The following is a 27,333-nucleotide window of genomic DNA, read 5'->3' as shown; positions in this document are numbered from 1 at the left end:
TGCAAAAATCATATCTTTTGAAAAAAAAGAATTTAAACGGCATTTGACAGGTAATATATGTACTGCATAATGTGCCACGCCCACAAATTTAAAAACAAAAGTTTAATCTTTTTTCTTTATTTGATCAAATAAAAATATTTTGAACACTGAAAAAGAAGTTTTATTTATTTAAAAAAAAAAATTTTTTTTCTTATATTTGGCTTGTTTTTAATACTTATTACTAAGTATTTGCTTATATATGGAGAACTTCTAATAGACTAAGAATTTTTTGACTATAATCACTTGTTTTTATATTCTTTCGTGACTTGACATGCCGCAGAGATGCAATAATCGGGTCAAATGATGCAGCCAACATGTTAAATAGGTCCCCATTTCCAGATGCAGTTGCTATACTTTTGTGAAAATATTGGACACCTGGCAGGTAGCGATTTACCTTACAAGCCCAAACAAAACTACACTTTTTTTAATTTCAATAAGAGGTAATGAATGCACCTGTCATAAAAAAATCATGACCATTGCTTATTTATACATACATACATACAGCTTATACAGTTTTCGTGTAATATTACCTGAAAGCCGACTAACAAAACAATTTCAACATATCTTCCACAAAAAAAAATCTTAAAATTTTTTTGATTAAAGATTTATAATCCTTGGGAAATTCTCTGACGGATTTGTACGGTTCAAAACGATTTTGTGTTTATTATTTTTTCTATTTTTGCAACGACTTTTGTTTGCGGTCTTAAAACCGCAACTGGTGTGCAACATTTAGGTGGATCCCAATCCGTCCGATCTATACATATGCACTGACATGGCTGAAGCCGTGGAAAAAATCTAATCTGTATGCTAAATATAAACGCACCGGTTCTCTAACTGTCCTATCTAGCTATTTATCGACTCGGTCAACTTTTACCGTGCATAAGGCGTAGTGTTACGATAATTATTTGACTCGATGCGGGGCTCAGTTTTCTAAGGACCTAAAACAGTTTTATAATTTTGTTAAAACTAAACGTAAACCCATCACTCATCCTTCCTCGCTCTCTTTGGAAAAAACAACAGCCGATAATGATCAGGATATTGCCGATTAATATGCTCAGACTCAAATCAGACTTATTCTTACATCATCCCCAAATCGAACCCAATTTTCAGTCCTACCTTAAACGAAAGCTCTATTCTTTTAGATCTTCATCGTGTTAAGCCAGTCTTTTTGCCAGGCCCGACGGAATACCTAGTTGTGTGCTTAGGTATTGTGCCGAAGCCCTGTGTAATCCCGCTCTCTAATTGCTTACCTTATCCCTAAAAACTTCTCACTTTCCCCTTATTTGGAAGAATTCATTCGTTATTCCCCTCCACAAAAAAGGTAGCAAATTGGAGGCCAACAACTATAGAGGAATCTCCAAGTTGTCGGCCATCCCAAATGTCATTACTTTTCACTTGCAGAACCTGTGTAGGTCAAATCTTTCTCCATGTCAACGTGGTCTTATTAAGCAAAGATCAATAACAACCAATCTTTTGGAGCTCACTCCCTTTATTATAAATAAATAAGAACTTTCAGAAAGATGTAATCTATACTGATTTTAGTAAAGCATTTGACTCTGTTAACCATTCTCTTCTTGTTCGGAGACTACCGGGAACTTATTAAACTTAAATGGCTATAAATGCAAGCTAAGGGCATTGTCCCGCGTCCTTCCTAAGCCTGCAACTTATACGCTGAACTGCTGCTCTTTAGAAAGAATTAATATAGTTGATTTGGGTGTCAGTCTCGATCCTAAACATGACTTTGTCGATCATATTTCGAGCATGGTGAATAAAGCCAGGGGTGTGCTTGGTTTCATTAAACGGTGGTCGAGTTAATTCAATGACCCCAATGCTACAAAATCCATTTACACTTTAATGGTTCGGCCTATCTTAGGATATGGATCTTGCGTTTGGAGCTTCAGTATGGGGTCCACAGTAAACGCATAGAATCGGTTCAAAAGAACTTTTTACTATTCGCTTCACGCGGTTTAAGCTGGGATGCAAACCAGAGGTTACCATATTATACTAACAGACTGCTGCTAATTGACTTACCTTCTTTATCTAATCCTAGAACCATGCTAAGTATTATAACCTAATTCGCGGTGACGAGAAAGGGCTGACTTGCTGGGCCAGCTTAACTTTCATGTACCGAGTAGAAAGACTAGATCCTTTATACCATTAGCTTTGCCCCACTGTAGAACATCCTTTGAACCTTTTAGAGTTCTCCGTGCAAATTATAATGATTTGTACACCATAACATCTAATGTAGATAGCCTTCCTAAACTAAAAACTTTAATCTAAACCCACTTAGTACGCATGCAAGCAACCAATCCGGCAGCACGCCAGTACTTTTCTCGCATCCTCTTCTATTTATTCCCGTCTCGTCACCCTTGTATGTACCCTATGTATTCACTTTCTCGACAATTTGTCTCAGTAGCCCAGTTGGTAAACAGACGGTCGTGAACTCTGGGACATGGGCTCAAGTTGCTTTAATTTAATTTAATTACTAATTTAAGTGAGTTAGTATCCATTTGTAGCTCTATAATTACATATTTAAATAAGAAATTCGTTTACCACAAAGTTACAGGAAAACCAAAACTTAATTTAATTAGTAATGTTTAGTATTAAGAATGTTTCGTATTAACTAAGGTCGGTCTAGTTAGGATTACCTTTTTTTTTATTTTTAGTTTAGTGTAAGACGTAACGCGTCGGTTGGGGCACTTTGACTGTGAAATTGGTTGGATTTACTGCAGGAATTTTTTCTGTGCATGTCGTTCGTTTACCAAATGTGGAGAGATACATCAACGTTCGATTACTATAGGTTCAAGCAAGAAAGTACTTTAGTATTTTAGGTTCAACGTTCGCTTACCATAGAGTCAGTTAAGGAAGTACTCACACACGAACTAATTATGTTGAAAATTGTTAAAACTATTATTACTTCTATGACAGCTAAATGATATAATCGTCCGATCTTTTTTTTTTTTTTAGAAAACTTTAAAACTAATCATTAAAAAAATATTTTTAATAATTAAATTTTAATTTGATAGACACATTAATTAATTACTAATTCACATACTAATACCTTTAAAAATCAGTCGCGTTTAGTTTCCGTATAAAAAAGTTGGAATTTGGTTGACCAGTGTTATCTTTACAAGAACCACCAACATTTATTTTCATAGAAATATTTTTTAGAGTGTTTTTTATTTATAATTTTTGCAAATAAAAATAGACAATTTCTTCAGTGGCTTAACCAATAACCAGGATTATGAAATTTATTACACTGGTCGACATAAAATTCAGAGAGAAGACGCGACTGATTCTGGAAAATCTTGGTCTGTACATTGCTAAATCAAAAACAAAGTTTCCATCACGTACCAATTTTGAGAAAATCGTCTGTTTCTGCTCTCAGATTAAAATTTTTATTCGAATTTTGTCGACCTGCGTTCACCATGACTATCGGAAGAAATCCATTCTTCAGTGATCAATTTCATATTTACATACATACATACATACATAGATCTGCCGAAAGCAATCAATGGCAAATGCTCGTAGTGATGTGAAACTGGGTAAAATAAAAACGTAAAACCATCAACCAAGAATGAAAGTAGTGAAACTGGCTTTCTTTTTCTGCTTGGCTGGTTTCTGGCGGCGAATGGCGAACGATCGAGCAACAAATGCGCCTTCGACTTCACACGAACAGTCAATTAAGTCGAGTGGTAGTCAAGTAATTTAAAGACTAACTCACACTTACTAATTCTTTAGAAGCAAGTAACAGCTTGAGTTCGAGATTTTTTAATCTCGATCTTCTTCAGGCTATGCAATTTTTCAGGGTTTATTCAAGCACAAAAAAAACCTAGACTTAAGATTTTCCATAAAACAAAATATTAAAAAAAGAAGAACGCAAAATAATAATAATAAACGAAAACAATTAATCTCAAGAAATAAAAGTCTTAAATTAATATTTTTTGTTATTCTTAAAATAACAGAAGAGTGTGCAAACGATTGTTGTCTCATTTTTTCTTACACAAAAATGAAAATCATAATGTCGTCCCGCTCTTACTCGTCATATTATATTCAAACGTAAAAATGTTGAACATATCTACATATTTTTAGATCAAAGAGAGAGAGAGAGGGTATCAGCAAAGACAATAGATTTAACAAGATGCCTTACGACCATACATTCGTTTTGCAATATGAGCCCAGCAGGCAAAGAGCGGTCTCAGTGCGGATGGATCCGAGAAATGTCCGCTAAAAATATTAAATGCGAACAAAGAATCGGAGTTTCCGCATTAGGTTCGGGGAATGCTCAAAAACGGACGCGCAAACGGACGAAAAGCAAAACTGTGGCGTTCCCCGTGAATGTACCGAAAACGTATTGCTAACGGACACTGAAACGTACAGTGGGCGGCCAAAAAGCGGACTTACCGCAATAGGTTTGCCTAATTGTCGAAACCTGGTCCGAAAACAGATACTGAAACGGGCTAACACTGGGACCCGTGCAAATGTCCCGCTAACGGACACTAAAACGCACTGCACGCGTTAAAAATCTTGTCGTCAACGAAATTTCTAGAACTCGATGAACGGATCTTCTCCTTCCTTTTTTTGTCGCTTGCCTGTTTTTTGTTATTTCGCTGCAAATGAGCGAGAGGCAAATATTATTGCATCATCTTTTAACTCTTTTGGTTTGTGGAATTTTTCCCGTTGCGACTCTTTTCCTTTTGACCGGCGAGTTGTGCGGACGTGAGTGAACAGTTTTTTAAAAGACGCACGTGTTTTCATCGGTAAGTGTTAAATTTAAATTGATTAATATGTACAATCTCTTACTAATGAACTAATATTGACTAGATTTATATTTATTTATGCTGGCGAGACTTAATTTCCGACGAAGTGGCGCGCCAATGGTCCTGGTTTGGGACAGAGTCCAAAATGTCCATTCGAGAGATGCTTATTACGTCATCCGTCAAAGGTATGTATATTTTTCGTATATTTTTTAATACGTATATACTTATAATAATTTATATTTTTACAGCCGCTTTTATAAACAAATTTGCGTTGGAGGATGCAAGCAGACACAAAAGCAGAATGCACAGGACGGTTTGTATTAGTATTAAGTATTATTAGTTTTAAGGAAATTAGCAAATCTTAAGTAAAATGTTTATTTTTTAAGTTAAATAATGATAACTAATAAATAATGATAAACATAAATAGATGTATGTTTTATTTACATTTAAAAAACCCGAAATTCTAACAAAAATTTAGTTGGAAATAGATATTAAAAACGTATCTGAAACGCATCGTCAAAAGGTCCGCAAACAGTACTTCCTGCGGTATTGCCACAGGTCAGCAAACGATCCTTTTTCGGGTATCGTAAAGGGGTTGCTATCGGTACTGTTTCCGGTCTCGCCACAGCGTCCGCAAACGCTATTAGTTCGTGTTCCGAAAATGAGAGGTTTTGGTGCCACAAAACCCAGGACAGGTAATTTACTTTGCTACCGATCTTGAGCCTAAAATCGGACGTTTTGTCCGCCTGCGGTCCGCAAAACTTCAGTTTTTAATATTTTTTACGGAGTTTTTGTCTGCTGGGAGGCTGCATTTTTGATGGCAACGACAATCGCGTTCTAAAAATAGAATGCGTTTGCTTGTATGAGTAAACACAAGAACACGCAAGCGCGTATGTGTGCGAGAATATGTGTGCGCCAGCGCGCAAGCACCAAAAAATCAAATTTTTATGTTTTGTGCTGGCGACCGCTTGTTAGGAGGCGATGCACAGTAGCGCCTCTCGAACAAATAGCTTTGCAAAAATCGAAAAAGTCATGTTCGCAAAAACGATTTTAACCATACTTATTTGACAGAACATTTCTCAAAGATTGAGAATCTGTAATAAAATCAATTAAAATTTTTTTTTTAATTCTAAGTGTAACCGCCACAAAACCGTGAGCGCTACAGTTAGCATATTTTTTTTTATTATTATGCAGTACATATATATATTTTACAACAATTATCTGTCCGTTCAAATTATTAGGTTATCTTATTTGGTTCAAAATATATGATTTTTGCAACGCTAAATGAGAAAAGGCGCTACTGTGCGATAGTAGCGGCAGCAAAAACAGCTGATCTCGAATATAGATTGTATTTGTATACAAGTTCAATCCAGAAAATCAGTTAACTAAATTTTATTTTCATCTGTATGTATATTTTATAATTTTATTATTAAATATATATGCAAAATAATACAAATAATTGATTTAAATACATTCATAATTACATATGTATTTACAATTATCTAATTCAATTGACTAATAAATTAACAATATATTATTATGATTCATACATTATAAAAAATTCATTTATAAATCAATAAGTATATAAAATTAAAGAGATGTTAAAATAAAAAATAAATTTATTTGCGAAATTGGCCTTCTGAGGCCCGTTTGCACACAAACACCCGACGGTGTCGCTGAATGCGTACAAGAGAACGGCTGGCTCTAGAGCGCTCTCTTCGCTGGCTTTTGAACAAAATTTAAGAGAGCCTGGAGCCAGTTCAAAAGCCAGCACGAAAAAATCGTGTGCAAAAAAATCGTATGGCGTTATTTATCTTATAGCTCTATTGTCTTTGGTATCAGGCATGCTCCGGTTTTCACTTTTTCTAGAATCTACCGTTTTCGATTATAAAAACTAAATTATGTACATACATACATACATATGCACATTGTTGCTGCTCCCGTTTTCACTAAAATATGATTCTTATGGCTTGAAAATAAGCAAGTTTGTCTTGTCAAAATGAAAACAGTAAGTGAAAACCGGAACAGCTTAAAACGAAATCACATGAAACATCACAAAACGAAAACGACAAAATAAGTGGAAACCGGAGCCTGTCTCTATATATATATTTTTTTTTCTTTTTGGGTTGCTCTTTTCTTGTGATTTTATGTATTCGCGTAACCGACACTACTGTTTAATTTGCCTTATAGGGTCTTCCCACACACCGCCAAAGCGCATTCACCGTCCGTTGAACTAACTGCCCATAAGGTTTTGCCGTTCCGAATTTTCTCAAATGGACCGCGGTTAGAACGCATTAAAATCTAACCACCACGGAATGTTTGGCGATAGTTAGGCGATAGTTTTTCGGTGCAACTCTGATTTCTTAACAGCGAAAATTTGACCAACACTACAAAAAATATATACACACTTGGCGAGGAACAATTGAAAAATGAAATTTAAAATGTGGCGCCAAGCTACAAACATGCCCAAAATAGTTGTTGGTGTTTTTTCTGTATATTCTTGCCCCAATATGTCCCCAATTGTTACTATTTATTATAAACCGCCTGCCTCTATCTTATTTTAAAGGTTTTGGATGCCTATACCACCTATAGACACTCTTCGGGGAATTTGATCTTTGTTAGAGAAAAATCATTAGAAAAAGTAAAATTCCTTGTCATTTAATTTATTTAAATGTAATGCGGATAAATTCTGACGCAATCTGTGCTTTTGCGGTTGTACAACAGCCAAAATAGTTGGTAAATGCTCCATTTCTAATTTGCAACTGCCAATTCGACAGTCTTTGTATACGTTTTCATGAGCCACAGCTGATCGATCAGCTGTTCGGATGGTGGATGCGCTTTAACGCAGCTCTGTGGGAACACGAGTTTCACTTTTTTTAAAAATCCCAAACGTTCCTCACAAATGCGCTGAGTGGGAAGACAGTATAAAGTAGTCCTTATCTCTTTTATATGGGCTAATACTGTCTTCCCATTCAGCGCATTTGTGTGGAACGGTTGGGATTTTTCACAAATGCGAAACTCGTGTTCCCACAGAGCGGCGTTGAAGTGCATCCGCATCCGAACAGCTGATCGTTCTTTTTGTTGTTTTTAGCTATAACCACTAACCATACAACATATAGACTGGTCATTTCATACAACGAAAATGGACACAAAAATTTCTTAGCGTACGGTCCCATGTTAACTGTTTGCTGTTAGCGACAGACCGTCTGTTAGATTTTAGCTGTTAGCGACCCGTCCCATGTTAGCTGTCAGCTGTTAGCGTCAGGCCTTTACATGTATGCGAGTTCATGCATTCACGTACACGGGTGCATTTGTGCGATCATTTCATTTCGGCCCAGCAAGAATATTTGGTCTTTTGCTACTTTTCGCGCTGGGTACCCTAACAATATGGGCATATTCGCTATTGGGTTAATAATAAAAATAAGAATGTTATATGTTATAATATATTTCTTAATGTTTCAGCATACATTTAATATTTGTTTACAATTCAAATCAGTGGCAGCAGTGAAATGTGTTGCATATATGTACATATGTATTCGAATAAATAAAAAATCCATCTACTGAGATAGAATCAGGGCATATTGCAGTCGGTGCTCGCGATCAGGGAACCGTGAAGATTTACAAAAACAACGACGCAGGTAGCAAGCACATCGTTGCAATCTTGAGTTTGCGACCCAAGCGACCGAACTCGCACTTCGTACCAAAAACAAGAACAATTTTAAAGGGAACTGCGAGGCTGGCGTTGACTTCTGCACTAAAGAAAAAAGTTTGGATTTCTTTTGTAGTCGTTTTTCTTTGGCGGACATAAATTCACACAAAAATGGCTGAAGTTATTGAAAGCTCCAATGAGATATTTCTTTTCAAAAGTTAATAATTTGGATCTGATGCAGTGCAATTGATTTTGACGAAATAATAAACAAATTAAACATTTTTGACCAATTAATAAACAAATATAATTAATTCTACTCAAAAAGTTGTTGTCAGTGTATTTCCTCTGCTCGCACATTCTGTGACTCGTCGCGACGCTGGGGGTTGTTGTTTTTTTTCTGGGCGAGCTGCTACCCAAACCGTTAGATCTCATGGCCGTCTCTGTTTTAAGTGACACCGACTGCAATATGCCCTGTTTCTATCTCAGTAGATGGATTTTTTATTTATTCGAATACATATGTACATATATGCAACACATTTCACTGCTGCCACTGATTTGAATTGTAAACAAATATTAAATGTATGCTGAAACATTAAGAAATATATTATAACATATAACATTCTTATTTTTATTATTAACCCAATAGCGAATATGCCCATATTGTTAGGGTACCCAGCGCGAAAAGTAGCAAAAGACCAAATATTCTTGCTGGGCCGAAATGAAATGATCGCACAAATGCACCCGTGTACGTGAATGCATGAACTCGCATACATGTAAAGGCCTGACGCTAACAGCTGACAGCTAACATGGGACGGGTCGCTAACAGCTCAAATCTAACAGACGGTCTGTCGCTAACAGCAAACAGTTAACATGGGACCGTACGCTAAGAAATTTTTGTGTCCATTTTCGTTGTATGAAATGACCAGTCTATATGTTGTATGGTTAGTGCTATAACCGAGCCTTTGATTTTTATAAAATCACAGCCAGATCCCAATCCATAATATTGTATTGCCTCTATCGAATTATTTTAAAAAACTGTGCTGCTCCTTGGAAATCCTGGATCCGTCTTTTCCTCACATTATTGCTTAAGGCAACCAGTCTACCTCAACTTTTTTATTACATTTATTATTCTTTTCCGCACCCGCTCTGAAAATACTAAAATTGTGCCTCGCGCTTTCTGACAATGCCATTCAACTTAGTCATTTTTTTCTCGTTTATACTACCCTTTAAATCGATGTTCGCCGTTCTCTTTACCTTACGTAAATAATGACAGGGTTTTTGTTTTTCCAACCACGTTGTTTTTGTAATCCAATTACATCATGGCGGGAAGCCATATTTTACGTACCTACTCGCCCCATGAAGATGGACAACACAAAGGAAAACCAAACAATATTGCCAATTTGGCGCTTTTCCCACAAGATCGATTTATAATTGGAAAATTTGGCATATATTCAGGGTATTTTATAGACGACTATTGATTTTATAGAATGACTAAAAATATCAGAAAATAAAGATCAGCTGTCCCATACAAACTGCTTATACTGTCTTCCCACACAGCGCATTTGTGAGGAACGGTTAGGATTAAAAAAAAAAGTGAAACTAGTGTTCCCCCAGAGCTGCGTCAAAGTGCATCCGCATCCGAACAGCTGATCGATCAGCTGTGGCTCATGAAAACGTAAACAATGATGGCTGAAGCGGCCCATGTGGGAGTTAAATGAATAGTTTATTAACTATTTCGGCTGTTTAACAACAGCATAACCACAGGTTTCGTCAGATTTTATCCGCACTAAATTTAAATGAATAAGATGACAAGGAATTTGAGTTTCTCTATTGTTTTTCTTTAACAAAGAGCAAATTCTCCGAAGAGTGTGTATAGGTGGTATAGGCTTCCCAAATCTATAAAATACAGAGATACATTGTATTTTTATCGCTCTCTCTGGAATTTTATGTATTCACATTTCCGACATTAATGTTTGATTTGCCTCAGTAGCCCAGTTAGTAAGCGCACGGTCTGTGAATTCTGGGACATGCGTTCTCGAGTCCCGATCGGCGATCAATTAAACTTAAGTCAAGTTCCTTTTAATAAGATTTGTATATCAATTTAAATGACTTAATAACAATTTGAAGCTCTATAATAGCAGATTTAAATAAGAAATTCGTTCACAACAAAGTTAAAGAAAAACCGAAACTTTTTGTATTAAGAATGTTTCGTATTAACTAAGGTCGGTCTAGTTAGGATAACTTTTTTTATTTTAAGATTATTTTAATAATAATTTCTGGATTACATTTATTTATTTTTAGTTAATTTTAATAATACTTTTTATATTTATTTGGGTGTTATTAAAGGTATTTACCGGTACTGTATACTGTAATCGTCGGTCAAACTGCAGTTTTTTACAGTGAAACTGTACAGTGAATCTATAAAAAACTGCATTTCACCATTTTAGTAGGCTGGGTCCTTTTTACGGCAATATCGTGGTTGGATTTACTGTAGAGCAGTCATAATACGTAAGGCGTTACGTCGTTATACTGTAGTTTACAATAAAATCAACCCATGATTTTGGGTTGGGGCACTTTGACTGTGAAATTTGTTGGATTTACTGCAGAAATTTTTTCTGTGTATAAGATATAGTAGTCCGATCCGGCTGATTCCGACTTATATAGTAGTGAGAGTAGTTAGAAGACTATCTTCAGATAGCTTTAAAACTGAGAGACTAGTTTGCGTAGAAACTGACGGACAGACAGACATACGACTAATGCGGATTGTGATATCGACAAGGCAGGCACACGCGAATTTGCACGGCTCTCCTACTCGGCTAAGGAAGTGATGATCTTGCCTGTTTCTTGGGGATGCCTTAGCAATCAATATTTATTAGAGTTGCATACAACGACGAGGAAGTCGGAAATGAGTAACAAAAATCAATCATCACATATTCGGACAGACTACTCTAACACCAACGCATTATCGGGTCGAAATCCTCTTTTGTTGCTGAGGTTGTAACCAGCCCTCCCTACCAATGGCATTCGGATCCGATATTAGCTGAATTCCGTGGGATGACCCCACAATATATGTATGTATATTTAACCGACGCACAGTAGCGCCTCTCGAACAATTAGCGTTGCAAAAATCGAAAAAGTCGTGTTCGCAAAAACGATTTTAACCATACTTATTCGACAGAAGATTTCCCAAGGATTCAGAATCTGCAATAAAATCTATTTTAAGATTTTTTTTGTTTTTTGCATCATACCATAAAACCAATGGTCATGGTTTTTACTTTAAATTATAGATACATTCATAAACGGTTAATTAACTCAAAAAAAACGGCACTTTGGTTTGGGCTTGTACAGGTAAATTGCTACCTGCCAGGTGTCAATTTTTTTCACCTTTTTCTGCCTAAAGTAGTCTATAACTTCTGAAGCCGATGAAAGCCACCGACTACACTATGTCTACAAGTTACGTGGATCTTTCCTGGACCAGAATTAACTTTCATCGGCTGCGTCGAGCTGCGTCTGCGAAAATGCAACGACATAAACCAAAACTACTCAGGGTTAAATATACCAAAATACCGACACAATTTGAAAAATATTTTTTTTTAATTGTTTTCATTGAAAAAAAATTATTTTTTCACTTTGATACCCTTTAAAAAGGCGTATTTGTGGGCGTGGTACATTATGCAGTACATATATACATTTTAAAACAATTACCTGTCCAATGCCGTTTAAATTATTCGATTACCTTATTTGGTTCAAAAGATATGATTTTTGCAACGCTAAATGAGAAAAGGCGCTACTAATGTTTAAAAACAATTCAAAACACCAAATGATCTTCAACTACACATGACATTCACAATAAAAAAAAACAAATGATGAAAAGCCACAATTTTCCCTTATACGGTCTTCCCACACAGCGCATCTGTGAGGAACGTTTGGGATTTTTCGCAGATGCGAAACTCGTGTTCCCACAGAGCGTCAAAGTGCATCTGGCATCCGAACAGCCGATCGATCAGCTGTTGCTCATGAAAACGTAAACAAAGACAGTCGAATTGGCAGTTGCAAATTTGAAATGGAGTATTTCCCAACTATTTTGGCTGTTGTACAACAGGAAAAGGCACAGATAAATTTAAATGAATTAAATGACAAGGAATTTTAGTTTTTCTAATGATTTCTCTCTAACAAAGAGCAAATTCCCCAAAGAGTGTCTATAGGTGGTATAGGCATCCAAAATCTTTAAAATAAGGTAGAGGTAGGCGATTTATATTAAATAGTAACAATTGGGGACATATTGGGGCAAGAATATACAGAAAAAACGCCAACAACTATTTTGGGCATGCTTGCAGCTTTGGCGCTACATTTTAAATTCCATATTTCATTTGTTTCTCGCCAAGTGTGTATACACTTTCGTAGTGATGGTCACATTTTTAGAGTTGCACCGAAAAACTATCGCCTAACTATCGCCAAACAAACGGTCGTTACATTTTGATGCGCTTTGATGCAGGTCCAATTGAGAAAATTCGGAACGGCAAAACCTTATGGAGCGTTTGTTCAACGGATGTTGAATGTGCTTTAATGTTGTGTGTATTAAAACTATTGGAACAATGTAATCTCTCATCCTATAATATGTATCGATAGTTTTAGTTTGCAGTCTCCAGAAGTATCGAATAAAAACTTCATTCCTTTTCTTGTTTACTCAACCTACCGGACGTCCCTTCAGTTCCAGAATTCCTGGCCCGTCCGATTCCTCGCGGTATGTTCGAAAAACAAAAACAAATTACATGGGCCTCGTTCAGCGAAGTTCGAAACAAAATAGCCGAAACAAATTCTACCTACGCTCGGCTACTGCCGAGGGCTTCACGAAGTTCGATCCTCATATTTGTTATTGTTTTCGATCTCTGTTCGAAGCAGCGGTTGCGAGAGTTCGTAAATTAGAGAGAGATGGAGATGGAAGGAAGGGAGGAAAGAAAATTGGTGTAAAAAACAAAGAGTATTGCACCGACGGCAGAATGACCTTTTTAAAATAAGTAGGAATATTTAAAAATATTAAAGATTATATTTAATTAATTTTTACGTATAAAATCATGTGGTATATAAGCACTTAAGAAAATGTGCTTTTGACTTGGCCGAAATGTTCACGTTTGATTATCAGCCCTTTGTGAATCTAATTACAAGGCATTGCCTTGTCGGCTATACCCTGACACGCGAGAATTTTCGGTCTTCGGTTTTGTCTTCTAATTCTCTTTGCATTTTGAGTTGACTGCTGTTGCATTCAGAAGTGTTTTGCGTATTAGTTGCGTAAAAATGAAATATTATAAGGTAAGTGGAACTTATTTGCATTCAATTATTAATTTTAATTGCAGAATTGACGATTAAAATGGATGCGACTTCAACCTAGACGGTGTGAATGGGATTTAGTACGGATTTACGAAGTTTTTTTGTCCAGTATAAGTTGGTATGTATAAATTTGTGCAAAGTACTGCAATTTACGATTTGACATATGTATGTATTTAATTTACAGATAGAACAAGTTCCTTAAAGGACCCAGCAGCCGGCAGAGAAGGCTCCGTGACACGCAGTTACATAAATACATATATGTATGTACATACATATGTTTAATTATGCAGAAATATGTAATGCTACCAGAAAAAGTGAACATAAATAAAAATTTACAATCCATAAATAAATAAGGAATAAATTACATCTGATTTTTACTAGGAAGGGGGGATTTTTAAGGAATTTTCTATAGGTTTTCATCTGGGATTCCTGGCGGATTCCGCTAGCGAATCCCGCGGGATTTCTCGACGATTCCCGCAGGTTTCCTTGACGATGCCCGCCAGCCATTCCCGCGGGATTCCTCGTCGATTCCTGCAGGATTCGAGTTCGAAATTCCCGGGGACTGTCCCGGGGGATTGGTGCGGATTCCTGGCGGAATTTCGAGATCCTCGCCAGGAGTACCCTATGTATGAAAGTTCCTCGCCGCGTTGTATGGACGGTCCCGCGGGATTCCGCGGGAACTTATCCCGGTGCCCGGAGGAATCCTTCGGGAATCCGGGAGGAATGGAACTGAAGGGGTGTGTTTCTACTAAAGCAAATATAACACCAATAGGTTATGGGCCCAGGTCACACACACATACACATGTATGGGCCACGCGTTTTTGAGTAAAGAAATTTCGAGAAGTTGCGAAATAGGCTCTTGCATTACGAGTGCAAGCAGTGTAATTGGAATCGGATCGCTACATACAAAAGTTTCAGCATGAGTGCGCTATACCAGATTGACAAACTGGAAGAAAAGAATTATGATTCTTGGCATATACAGATGCGGAGCGTACTGGTACACGCGGAGCTATGGGACGTGGCGTCAGGCGAGTTAAAGCAGGAAGAAGCTGGCGAAAACTCGAATTGGGCAAGCCGAGACAGTAAGGCTCTTGCCATCAGCGTTTGAAAAACTACGCCACTCCCGTAGTATTTCGTTTTGCTATTGCTACCGCTCTCGCTTTGACGAGAGCCGTAGCAGAAGATCGGCAAAGCCTATGCTCTGCTATGCTCGTAGTTTTTTCGCTTCAAAAACTACGCTATAGCTATAGCAAAAAAATTCAAAAGCAGGCTCTGCGTAGCCGTAGCCGTAGCAAAAAATTGAGAGCGAGATGAGAGCAGAGCAAAGAGAATTTCGTCATATGCTACGGCTCTCGCTGCAGCAGAAAACAAAAACAAAACACAGGAGGACAGAAAGAGAGAGAAACAGGGGCACGCGACAGCCGTAGCATATGACGAAATTCTCTTTGCTCTGCTCTCATCTCGCTCTCAATTTTTTGCTACGGCTACGGCTACGCAGAGCCTGCTTTTGAATTTTTTTGCTATAGCTATAGCGTAGTTTTTGAAGCGAAAAAACTACGAGCATAGCAGAGCATAGGCTTTGCCGATCTTCTGCTACGGCTCTGCTACGGCTCTCGTCAAAGCGAGAGCGGTAGCAATAGCATAGCAATATTTTTATGAATTTTGCTGCTATGGAGTAGTAAATGCAAACCCTGCTTGCCATGATTACCCTCAGCCTTAAAACTTCGCAGCTGAGTTACATAAAAACGTGTGAGACATCGTTTGAGGCTTGGACAAAGTTGAAGGAGACACATCGACCGAGTGGGCCAGTCAGGAAAGTATCGCTCTACAAGACGTTGCTGAGTTTAAAAATGGAGGACGGCCAAAATGTTTCCAGTCACCTAAATGCGTTCAGCGAAGTGTTGGATCAGCTATCGTCGGTGGGAATTGACATAGGCGAGGAGCTTCGAGCTATAATCCTTCTATCGAGTCTACCCAAGGAGTACGAGAATTTCGTGGTTGCCATCGAGACGCGCGACACACTGCCGGAGTTCAAGGTACTGCGAATCAAGGTCAAAGAAGAGGGAGAGAGAAGATCTCAATCTGGATCGAGCGACATGCGCGCACAGGCTTTTGTGGCAAGCAACACAAAGCAAATTTCCAAAAAGAATTGGAGGAATGTCATATGTTATAACTGTGGCAAGCGTGGACATGTTAAGGCCGAATGTCGGTCAGATGGATCTCAGAAGAATAAGCAGACTCCAATTGTTCAAAAGCAGTGCAGCTTACTGGGAGCCCTAGACGCAGACGGTTTTGGACGCACAAAATGGTGCTTGGATAGCGGAGCTACAAGCCACATGTGCTGTGATGAAAATATGTTCTCATCACTGGAGAAGCACACCGAGTCAATTGGATTGGCAGGAGACGGATTTCTGCAGGCGGAGGGAAAAGGAGTGGTCAAGCTAATCACAGATCGATACACCCTTGTGCTGAGCGACGTACTATTTGTTCCCACGATGAAGGGAAACTTCATGTCCGTAAGTCAAACCGTTTCGAAAGGCAATTTGGTGCACTTTAACGAAAGGCATTATCCAGATTATCCAGAAAGGAGAGTGCATATTTCAAGTAAACAAAACTGGAAATCTATATACATTCGAAGGAAAGTCGAATCAGTGTTTTGCTGCTTCCAGTGCCGATGGAATTTTGTGGCATATGCGATACGGTCACATAAATTATCGAAGCCTGGCTGATATCGTTAAAAAGAAAATGGTTCGTGGAATAGAGAGTTGCAATCTACCAAAGAATACATCCTGTAAAACCTGTATGTTGAGCAAAATGCATGTTCAGCCATTTCCACACAAAACTGAATGCAGAGCTAGTGAGATTTTGGAACTAGTACATACCGATGTATGCGGACCTTTTAGTACAAGATCAATTGGTGGGAATCGATACTTTCTCACGTTCATCGATGACAAGTCACGACGCATCTTTGTTTACTTTCTGAAAGGCAAAGACGAAGTATTCTCAAAGTTTGTGGAATTTAAGGAACTCGTTGAGAGGCAAACTGGAAAGCTTCTCAAGTGCATACGCAGCGACAACGGAAAGGAATTTGTAAACGCAACCTTTGACAATTTCCTGAAGGCGAATGGGATCAGGCGGCAGTTGACAATCCCGTACACCCCACAACAAAACGGAGTAGCTGAGCGAGCTAACCGTACGTTGGTCGAGATGGCCCGATGCTTGCTGACGCAATCTGGCCTAGTGGAGTCCTTATGGGGAGAAGCTATATACACAGCCGTGTATTTGCGGAACAGAGCGCCTACGAACGCGCTGAGAGATATGACGCCGATGGAAGCGTGGAACGGTAAAAAACCATCAATATCTCATTTTAAAGTTTTTGGTTCGTTCGCAGTTGCACTGGATAAGGGTCACACAAGGAGCAAATTCCAACAAAAAGGAAAAGAATATCGAATGGTCGGATATTCTCGAACAGCCAAAGGCTACAGGCTCTACGACCCTAGCACTGGACAAGTTATCGAAAAGAGAGATGTGCTTTTCGATGAGAGAGCTGATTACGTGTCGAAGGATGGCGGATACGTGTTGTTTGACCTACCACAAGGCGGTGGTGTTTCAGACGGCCAATTGGAGGATGAGAGGGACAACTGCAGCAACGATGGAAGCTCAGATGGCGAAGTCAACCCCAATTTGTACGGATACGGTAATTCCGAAGATGAAAGCTCATACGACCAAGACAAGGTCGGCATAAAAAATGATCACAGCAGCGACGAGTTCATCAGTGCAGACGACGTGGCGGCAGAGAAGATGACAACACCGGAGAGGACGAGAACACCGGAGAGAGGGACAATGCGCAGGATGGAACCAAAGTGGGTCCTGGCAGACCTAAACTAATCCGCACGGGCAAACCTGGACGCCCACGGAAGCAATACAATGTCTTAGGAGCAGCAATCAACAGCGACGTGTATATTCCGGTGAGCTACGACGAAGCAATTAGATGTCCAGATTCAGAATTATGGTTGGAGGCAATGAATCGAGAGTACGAGGCTCTTATGAACAACCATACATGGCAGATAGTAGATCTTCCTAAGACAGAACGCGTTATTGGCTGCAAATGGGTTTTCACTGTGAAGAGGGATGCCAACGGACAAGTACAGCGATATAAGGCACGACTAGTAGCCAAGGGTTGCTCGCAGCAGTATGGTATTAATTACTTTGACACTTTTTCACCTGTCTGTCGAATGGAAAGCATTCGTTTTATACTTGCCCTGGCTGCACAGTTAAAATTATATTTGCACCAGATGGATGTCTGTACAGCTTATCTGAATAGCGATTTATCAGACGTTGTTTACATGAAACAACCAAGCGGATTTCTAGCAAAAGATCATGCGGACGGCGTGCTCTTGCTAAAGAAGGCAATATATGGCCTTAAACAGTCTGGCAGAGAATGGAACTCTAAATTGGATGGAGTTCTGCGTAGCATTGGCTTTAATCCATGTAAAAACGAGCCTTGTTTATACATGAACAGAAGTGGACCGCGTCTCGCACTTATTCTTGTATATGTCGACGACCTGATCATAGCTTGCCAAGATAAAAGTGATCTCATGAGCATCAAAAGCAAAATAGCTCAATCGTTCGAATGTGTTGATCACGGACAGTTGCACCTGTTTCTTGGTATGGAAGTTCAACGAGAAGGTGAACTAGGCGAGATAATGCTGAGTCAAAGCCAATATATTGAGAATCTGCTTCAGCGGCACGGCATTAAGGAGTGTAGAGCAGCTGCAACACCACTGGATGCAGGATTCCAGATCACATGCGACAAAGAGGGATGCGAAATTGTCAACGAGAAGGCTTATCAAGCGGTCATAGGTGAACTGATGTGGTTGGCGCTTTCATCAAGGCCAGACATTCTACATTCTGTATCTAAACTGGCGCAGCGCAACAAGAATCCCCACACTGAGCATTGGACAGGAGTAAAACACATACTCAGATATTTGGCATCGACAAAAGACCTAAAATTGCATTACAAGATTTGCAATGAGCCTTTAAGTGGATATGTGGATGCTGACTGGGGAGGCGACAAAACAGATAGGAAGTCATACACAGGATACCTTTTCTATCTAGCTGGAGGACCGATATCCTGGAAATCTGAAAAGCAACGCAGCGTAGCCCTCAGTAGTACGGAAGCGGAATACATGGCGTTATCATCCGCATGCAAGGAGGCGATTTCAATAAGAAGACTTATATTGGAAATCGGTTGCGGCGAGTCTGAAACATCAACAGTTATGCATACCGACAATTTAAGCGCTCAACAATTGGCTAAGAATCCTGTACATCACTCGAGGTCGAAACACATTGACATCAGATACCACTTTGTAAGAGATGTAATTAAGGAAGGGCAAATTATGTTAAAGTGTCTATCAACAAACCAGATGATTGCAGACATATTAACGAAGAACCTTCAGAAACAAAAGCATTGTGAGCTTACTAAAAAGTTAAGTTTGTATTAAAAAATTATGATATGTAAGCTTACATTGAGGAAGGGTATTAAAACTATTGGAACAATGTAATCTCTAATCCTATAATATGTATCGATAGTTTTAGTTTGCAGTCTCCAGAAGTATCGAATAAAAACTTCATTCCTTTTCTTGTTTACTCAACCTACCGGACGTGTGTTTCTACTAAAGCAAATATAACACCAATAGTGTGGGAAGACCCTATTATCACTAACCATACAACATATAGACTGGTCATTTCATACAACGAAAATGGACACAAAAATTTCTTAGCGTACGGTCCCATGTTAACTGTTTGCTGTTAACGACAGACCGTCTGTTAGATTTGAGCTGTTAACGACCCGTCCCATGTTAGCTGTCAGCTGTTAGCGTCAGGCCTTTACATGTATGCGTGTTCATGCATTCACGTACACGGGTGCATGTGTGCGACCATTTCGTTTCGGGCCAGCAAGAATATTTGGTCTTTTGCTACTTTTCGCGCTAGGTACCCTAACAATATGGGCATATTCGCTATTGGGTTAATGATACAAATAAGAATGTTATATGTTATAATATATTTCTTAATGTTTCAGCATTCATTTCATATATGTTTACAATTCAAATCAGTGGCAGCAGTGAAATGTGTTGCATATATGTACATATGTATTCGAATAAATAAAAAATCCATCTACTGAGATAGAATCAGGGCATATTGCAGTCGGTGCTCGCGATCAGGGAACCGTGAAGATTTACAAAAACAACGACGCAGGTAGAAAGCACATCGCTGCAATCTCGAGTTTGCGACCCAAGCGACCGAACTCGCACATCGTACCAAAAACAAGAACAATTTTAAAGGGAACTGCGAGGCTGGCGTTGACTTCTGCACTAAAGAAAAAAGTTTGGATTTCTTTTGTAGTCGTTTTTCTTTGGTGGACTTAAGTTCACGCAAAAATGGCTGAAGTTATTGAAAGCTCCAATGAGATATTTATTTTCAAAAATTAATAATTTGGATCTGATGCAGTGCAATCGATTTTGACGAATTAATAAACAAATATAAATTTTTGACCAATTAATAAACAAATATAATTAATTCTACTCAAAAAGTTTTGTCAGTGTATTTCCTAGGCTCGCACATTCTGTGTGGCGCGTGGATACCCTGTTCCTATCTCAGTAGATGGATTTTTATTCATTCGAATACATATGCACATATATGCAACACATTTCACTGCTGCCACTGATTTGAATTGTAAACATATATGAAATGAATGCTGAAACATTAAGAAATATATTATAACATATAACATTCTTATTTGTATCATTAACCCAATAGCGAATATGCCCATATTGTTAGGGTACCTAGCGCGAAAAGTAGCAAAAGACCAAATATTCTTGCTGGCCCGAAACGAAATGGTCGCACACATGCACCCGTGTACGTGAATGCATGAACACGCATACATGTAAAGGCCTGACGCTAACAGCTGACAGCTAACATGGGACGGGTCGCTAACAGCTCAAATCTAACAGACGGTCTGTCGCTAACAGCAAACAATTAACATGGGACCGTACGCTAAGAAATTTTTGTGTCCATTTTCGTTGTATGAAATGACCAGTCTATACGTTGTATGGTTAGTGCTATTATGCTTACATTTTTGTCTTAAGATTTTTGTATCAACAATAAACTTATAAAAATAAATACAAATACTACTATTAACTTACTTTTTACATAAACGCTGAATAACAAAAACGAAAAAAATACATCGCTATTAAAAAAAATAAATATATAGCAGATCCATCCAAGTACTAGAAATATTTAGAGACGGCTGCAATGAGAACTAGAATGCACTGTGCAAAATATAAGGAATTGATGAAAAATCAATTTTGATCTCGCCAATACTAACACAAAAATGGAAACCGTATCCAAATGTCCATATGCTCAAATAAATGTGCAATGTTGCTTGAGATAAAAATTGTAATATCAATGTACTTAAACAGCGAATTCAAACTAACTATAATATTTTTCCTTTAAAACTCGTTTTATCTCTACGTTAAGTTTCAATAAAATGTCATTCAAAAAATTCGAACAAAAAACCTAATGGAAAAATTGTACCGTTCGCGATGTACCGTAACAAAACTGGAATAAACTTTTAGAAATAAAAGAAAAATAGTTATTATTGAAATAAAAAAAAACTTCCGTTTATACCGATGCAGGTTTTTTTTTTAATAATTTGAGAACGACAAGTCCACAATACTTTCATTTTATAATGCAAATAGTAGTGATAATTAATTAATCGTAAAAAAACGTTTAAATAAATGATAGTCTTAGTCATATTTTTTGCACTTTATGTTGTACGAATGTACCGTTGGCATTCTTGAAAATTCACATATTCATATATACTTTATAGGATCGAAAACGTCGCAAGGTTATAGAAATAAATTAATAAATAATTCATTAAATTAATTAAATAATAAATTATTATATTTATTCAAAATTGCACAGATCCATACAAGTGCGAGCAAGTTTACTATCTGACTCTTCCATTGCAATGTTTAATGCACTTTCAATGTATTAGCCGCGAAAATTGATATATGAACATATAATATACTAATGCCCATATGATACACTAATGCAGTTTTCATTAATTAGCTACTTCATTAGAACCTTGAAAGAGACCACTATATGTGTAATTTTGTGTAATTTGGCTTGAATTTTGCTTGGATTATTTTGGTAATACGACTACGGTCACACCGACCGTAAAAGGTAAACAAAAAAAAACGGCCGCCATTCGAGGCGTATTACTATGAATTTCTGAATTCCTCGTCGAAGTATTCTTGCATAAATAAATGCAGAATCCTTTAAATTTATGTTTTTAACGTATAATGCTTAAATTTTTTTTAATTATTACCAAAAAAAAATGTTTATATTAATTTTACAGCGTAAGAACCTTGCCCTCGCAAAACATATTATTTTTCCTAATTTTCTAATATTTTTTCAGTTCAAAAAACCAGCGAAATGATATAAAAATAAAATTCTCATTGTGAGACCAGACTGTCAATGAGCTGGCTAATACATTTTTCAATTACAATTTTCTTCATTAAACCCGTATTTTGTTATCGAGTATCTAGTATATAATATGTAGATCTATCGATTATCGCGTCAATGAAGTAGCTAATGCATTATTCTAATGCATTAGAGCGCAATATAGTCGTCTTGCTCGCACTTGTGTAAAACGCTATAGCGCTGTCAAATCTTTAATGAAGTCTCTAATTAATGCGGCAGTGTCATGCCAGTATTAGTAACAAAGTAAGAAGAAAATAATAATTGAAAAGTATTACCCAGTTCATTAGAGGTTGAAAACCAAAATGATCTCTCAAAAAGAATTTTAGTTTCATTTTGCTGGTTTCTTCAACTGGAATAATAATGCAAAATTATGAAAAATATAACTTTTCGGTCACTGCAAACTTTTTTTTTTGTTAAAATTGCAAAACTTGGATGCACTAGTAGGTAACAAACTAATTTAAAGGTTTCCGCATACATTGCGGCCTTTTTTATTGTTTAGGCGCGGTATGTAGAGGGTAAAACAGCGTTTCAAAGCAGCGAGAGAGAGCAAGAGGCGAATAGTTTCAATCATCTGTTTGTGAGCCCCGTTTTAAAGGCCAGTATCGACGCGAAATCAAAATATCAGAAAATGGCATGGCGCTAGGAGTTTATCAGGCCTGCTCCGGTAATCGAAAACGGCAAGAATTTTTCGTTTTCGTTTTTGAAAATGAGAAATTGGTGCTCCGGTAATCGAAATCGAAAGATTTTTTCGATTTGAAAAACGGGCACCTTTTTCTGGCCGGAATGAAAAGTAAATGGCTTTTTTTATATGAAATCAGATCTTATTTACAAAAGGAAAAAAATAGTTTACTCAGTGGTCTATTGATGTTTATTCCACACCACAAAAACATCATTCTGGCAGGTAGTTATTTTATAAAAAATGTATTTCTGACCCCACCTCAGATTTGACAGCAAAATTTTTGCCGTGTTCACCCAGTTTTCTCGTTTTGGCGATAGGTCGATAAGTTCACCGCAAAAAGTTATCGCTAAGGTTGCCATACTGTTGGTGGAACGAAACAGCCAGTTAAAAATACTTATAAAATATAAATAAATTCATTAATAAATTTAAAGGACCGCCAAAATGGTTGTTTATAATTAATGCTATTTAATGTGATTACTTAACTGGTCCAAATTAACCAAATAATTATTTGAGACCACCGGAATTAAAACTGTGAAAAGTGTGGCAGCATCTTAGGTGACTGGATTTGCTTAATTCTACCATTTTTTGCCTTTTTCTGGCTTAGAAAAAGGGCAATTGTAAATATAATAGGCAGTACTTTACGTTGTTTGCTTATTACCAACAACACAAGTTAGCTGCTTGAGCAGTGAGAAACGATGAGAAATCGAAACATCCGATAGCAGAAATTTGCCGAAAACCGGAGCAGCTAAAAACCAAAACGGTTCGTTTTCGCCCAAAACGAAATCGAAAAAATTTTACGATTACCGGAGCAGGCCTGTATATAAGGGCACACAGTTAATATATTCAGAGCGGGATGCGAGAAAGAACAAAAAATTTAATAAAGCAGCTGTTCTCGACTTCACTTGCACTTCCTTGACATACATACATATTTAAAAATACGGAACTACCGTGAACAATAAATGTGCGGAAAAGTATAATTTAGACGTTCAGAGAGCAAAAACAGCGCATTTAATTTAATTGCTAATAGCAAATACATATTTTTGGGAATTGGGCAATTATATTGATTTGCAAGAAAGAAGGGAGGAACTGAGGGTAAATGGAATAAAAAAAAATAAGGAAGCCGTAGACCATCAAGGATAAAATGGCCCATTTATCGCCTTGCCGATCTCGCAAATCCTAATGCATCTGGGACAGTTGGTTCAACTTCCAGGCATTTCCCAATTTGCCGTACCCCTACCCATATCACGTTCTTTCCAGATTCGGATACTGATCCACCATTGCACATATGGGCTCTATAGCCATATCCAATCATCCGAGTTTCTTATCCAGGTGCTCCATTGCTGTCATATTGAGTCGACTGAGAATTATACAAGACATCCGCCGCCACAAGGATGCTTGGCAGTCGCTGATCGACAAAGATTATTCCAAAACAAAGCATAAAAGGTGACTGTCACACTTCAAAAGAAAAAATATTCTTCCGCTGCAAAACAGTTTTACTCTCTCGATACCGAGCTTAACCTTTTCGATCGGTGTCATCATTGTGGGATAAAATAAAAATTTGGGAATAATAACATATATAGTTGTCTTCTTCAAGGTTCTAATGAAGTGGCTAATTAATGATTGAACACAATTTCTTATACTTTCAGCTCTTTTTAAAAGGACAGTAAAATTGCAGTGTTCTTATATAGACTAAACTGTTTAACAAAGACTGGCCCAACATGTTCAGCCAACTTATCGGTTCCCAATTACAAGATATGCATGCAACATCTGTGGAACAATCATATCTATCAGACCAACAAAAGAAGACCAACAGTCTACCTCATATAAGGCACAAGACGGAAGTGGATGCCAAGCAACACCGACGGTCGACCAGTAACCTCAGCGACGCAGGTGGCAAATTTTTTTCTCAACTTAGTTCCAAATATTCCAGCCAGTTAATCGATAAATTCATCCGAAGCGAGCTCCTTAACAGCTCCTACGATTCCCTGAAATTTCAGAAGGGAAACAGTACTCCTCTTTACTCAAATCTTCAGGTTCCGGCCCTGGGAGGCTTTGACTGTCTCCAGGGCAGTTATCGCACCCATGGCGATGGTGAAATCTACGAGGTCGTCCAGGTCAAACAGCCGGAAAGGAAAAGCAGTTACGAGGGGCAAGCATTCAGCAAAGCAATCCACCATCGGAACCTAAAGGAACTCAGACCGCTGACAACGTTAAACACTCACACATCTGATGACTATCCAGAGCAAAAGGCAAGCATTGACAAAGTAAGCAATAAAATAATCAGGCCTGTTCTAGTTTCCACTTCCGCAAAATTTATTCGGATTCGGATTTCCCAGGCCTGTTCTAGTGTTCACTTCCGAAAAATTCTAACGGATTCGTATTTCCCTCTGTTAAGTCTCTGTTAATTTGCGAGCGAAACGCTCGGAAACTTTCCGACTGCCATTGGGCCGGCGGATTCAAATCCGCAAAATCAGAAATTAATTATTTTAAAATACAATGCGATTATGTATATAACAAATGTTAATTGTAATTTATTCCTAGAGGTTTTGGGAACATTATTGCATAATTGAATTAGCTAATACTAAAGTACTTGATCTATAAATAATTATTTTGTGGGAGCACCTTAAAATCGGTTCGATTCTAACCTTCAACGCTATTGCAAATCCGCCGCCGCTGTGTCGTATTTGAGAGGGACCATTTAAGGGTTGTCAGCGTTTAAAAAAAAAAGGCATATATTTAAGATAAATTTTGAACATTTACTTTTTATGTTGTTTTACAATTAAAAGATCTGCTATTAGGGTAAAGTATATGAAAAAGTGTTTTTGTTTAAAATACCAGCCAGTTTAATCTACAAACTGAACGAAGTATTATGCGAAGGCAATTTTTTCTAAACCCTCGGCAACTCTCGAGCATTTTGCCACCAGAAAAGCTGATTGCAATTACAAATATTTCAAAATGTTTATTTCCTGTCGTAAATGCTTATTCCTTCGATTTTATTATGAGTTGGAGACTAGAGCGGGCTAAAATTTGATCAGCCTCTTTTAGCAAATCTTAGACAAGGGAAACTCTTTTGTTTGGGAATTTAAGGGAAATTTAAAAAAATTTACTTAAATCACCAAAGGAAATTCGCTTATGCCCATATGATACACTAATGCAGTTTTCATTAATTAGCTACTTCATTAGAACCTTGAAAGAGACCACTATATGTGTAATTTTGTGTAATTTGGCTTGAATTTTGCTTGGATTATTTTGGTAATACGACTACGGTCACACCGACCGTAAAAGGTAAACAAAAAAAAAAACGGCCGCCATTCGAGGCGTATTACTATGAATTTCTGAATTCCTCGTCGAAGTATTCTTGCATAAATAAATGCAGAATCTTTTAAATTTATGTTTTTAACGTATAATGCTTAAATTTTTTTTAATTATTACCAAAAAAAATGTTTAAATTAATTTTACAGCGTAAGAACCTTGCCCTCGCAAGCCATATTATTTTTCCTAATTTTCTAATATTTTTTCAGTTCAAAAAACCAGCGAAATGATATAAAAATAAAATTCTCATTGTGAGACCATACTGTCAATGAGCTGGCTAATACATTTTTCAATTACAATTTTCTTCATTAAACCCGTATTTTGTTATCGAGTATCTAGCATATAATATGTAGATCTATCGATTATCGCGTCAATGAAGTAGTTAATGCATTATTCTAATGCATTAGAGCGCAATATAGTCGTCTTGCTCGCACTTGTGTAAAACGCTATAGCGCTGTCAAATCTTTAATGAAGTCTCTAATTAATGCGGCAGTGTCATGCCAGTATTAGTTAAAGGGAAATCCGCAAATGTTATCAAATTCACTTCCGAGTGGAAATTAGAACAGGCCTGATAGTCTTTATCCAAGGTAACAGGAGCCGAAAAAAAGGTGAAATATCTTAATTTTCTAATGCTAGGAACATATTATCTTCGAAAATAAATGATCCTGACTAATTTTTTGACATACTCTGATGCTCAGCCCAAATATAGTCAAAGCATGTGGTTGTCATGGATTTCGAAGCTAAGAAAAAAAAAGTGTCCAGTAGAAAATACTCTTCCTAGACCCGATCTGACCGCGGCACCTTCTATGTCTTCCAATTCCGTCCCAAAAAACTAACCAACTCCCTTGGTTCTCCTAGTTATTGTATTCACAGAAACCTGTGTAGTCAATGATTGCTGCATTTTTATTATACGTTCCTACATTCCTCCAGAACTCCTCCAGAACTTCCTATTTATTGTGTGTTGGTTTCCAAAAGACTTTCAGATAGTTCTTGGTGATTTTAACATTCCAGGGGCTATT

General features: G+C 37.6%; 1 protein-coding gene and 1 long non-coding RNA gene across 3 annotated transcripts in view; both read left to right on the top strand.

Annotated features, from left to right (window-relative positions):
• The window catches only part of LOC108081470 (uncharacterized), a 34,458-nt gene that overhangs the window by 2,190 nt on the left and 4,935 nt on the right, over positions 1–27,333 (top strand). The window contains exon 2 of one of the 2 annotated variants that reach the window (XM_041776779.2): positions 24,649–25,251. In XM_041776779.2, coding sequence (XP_041632713.1) covers positions 24,721–25,251 — 531 coding nt within the window. In that variant the 5' untranslated portion in view covers positions 24,649–24,720. Of the gene's footprint in view, positions 1–24,648; positions 25,267–27,333 lie in introns of both variants that reach the window. The other variant, XM_041776777.2, reaches the window with a different exon arrangement.
• LOC138928063 (uncharacterized) lies at positions 13,152–14,137 on the top strand. Its single transcript, XR_011444559.1, has 2 exons — positions 13,152–13,894; positions 13,961–14,137. It is a non-coding gene; the product is annotated as an uncharacterized lncRNA (long non-coding RNA).

The sequence above is a fragment of the Drosophila kikkawai genome, chromosome 2R (genome assembly GCF_030179895.1).
Source record: "Drosophila kikkawai strain 14028-0561.14 chromosome 2R, DkikHiC1v2, whole genome shotgun sequence".
Lineage (NCBI taxonomy): Eukaryota > Metazoa > Arthropoda > Insecta > Diptera > Drosophilidae > Drosophila > Drosophila kikkawai.
Note: the sequence above shows the minus strand (reverse complement) of the source record. Positions and strands in the feature narration are given on the sequence as shown.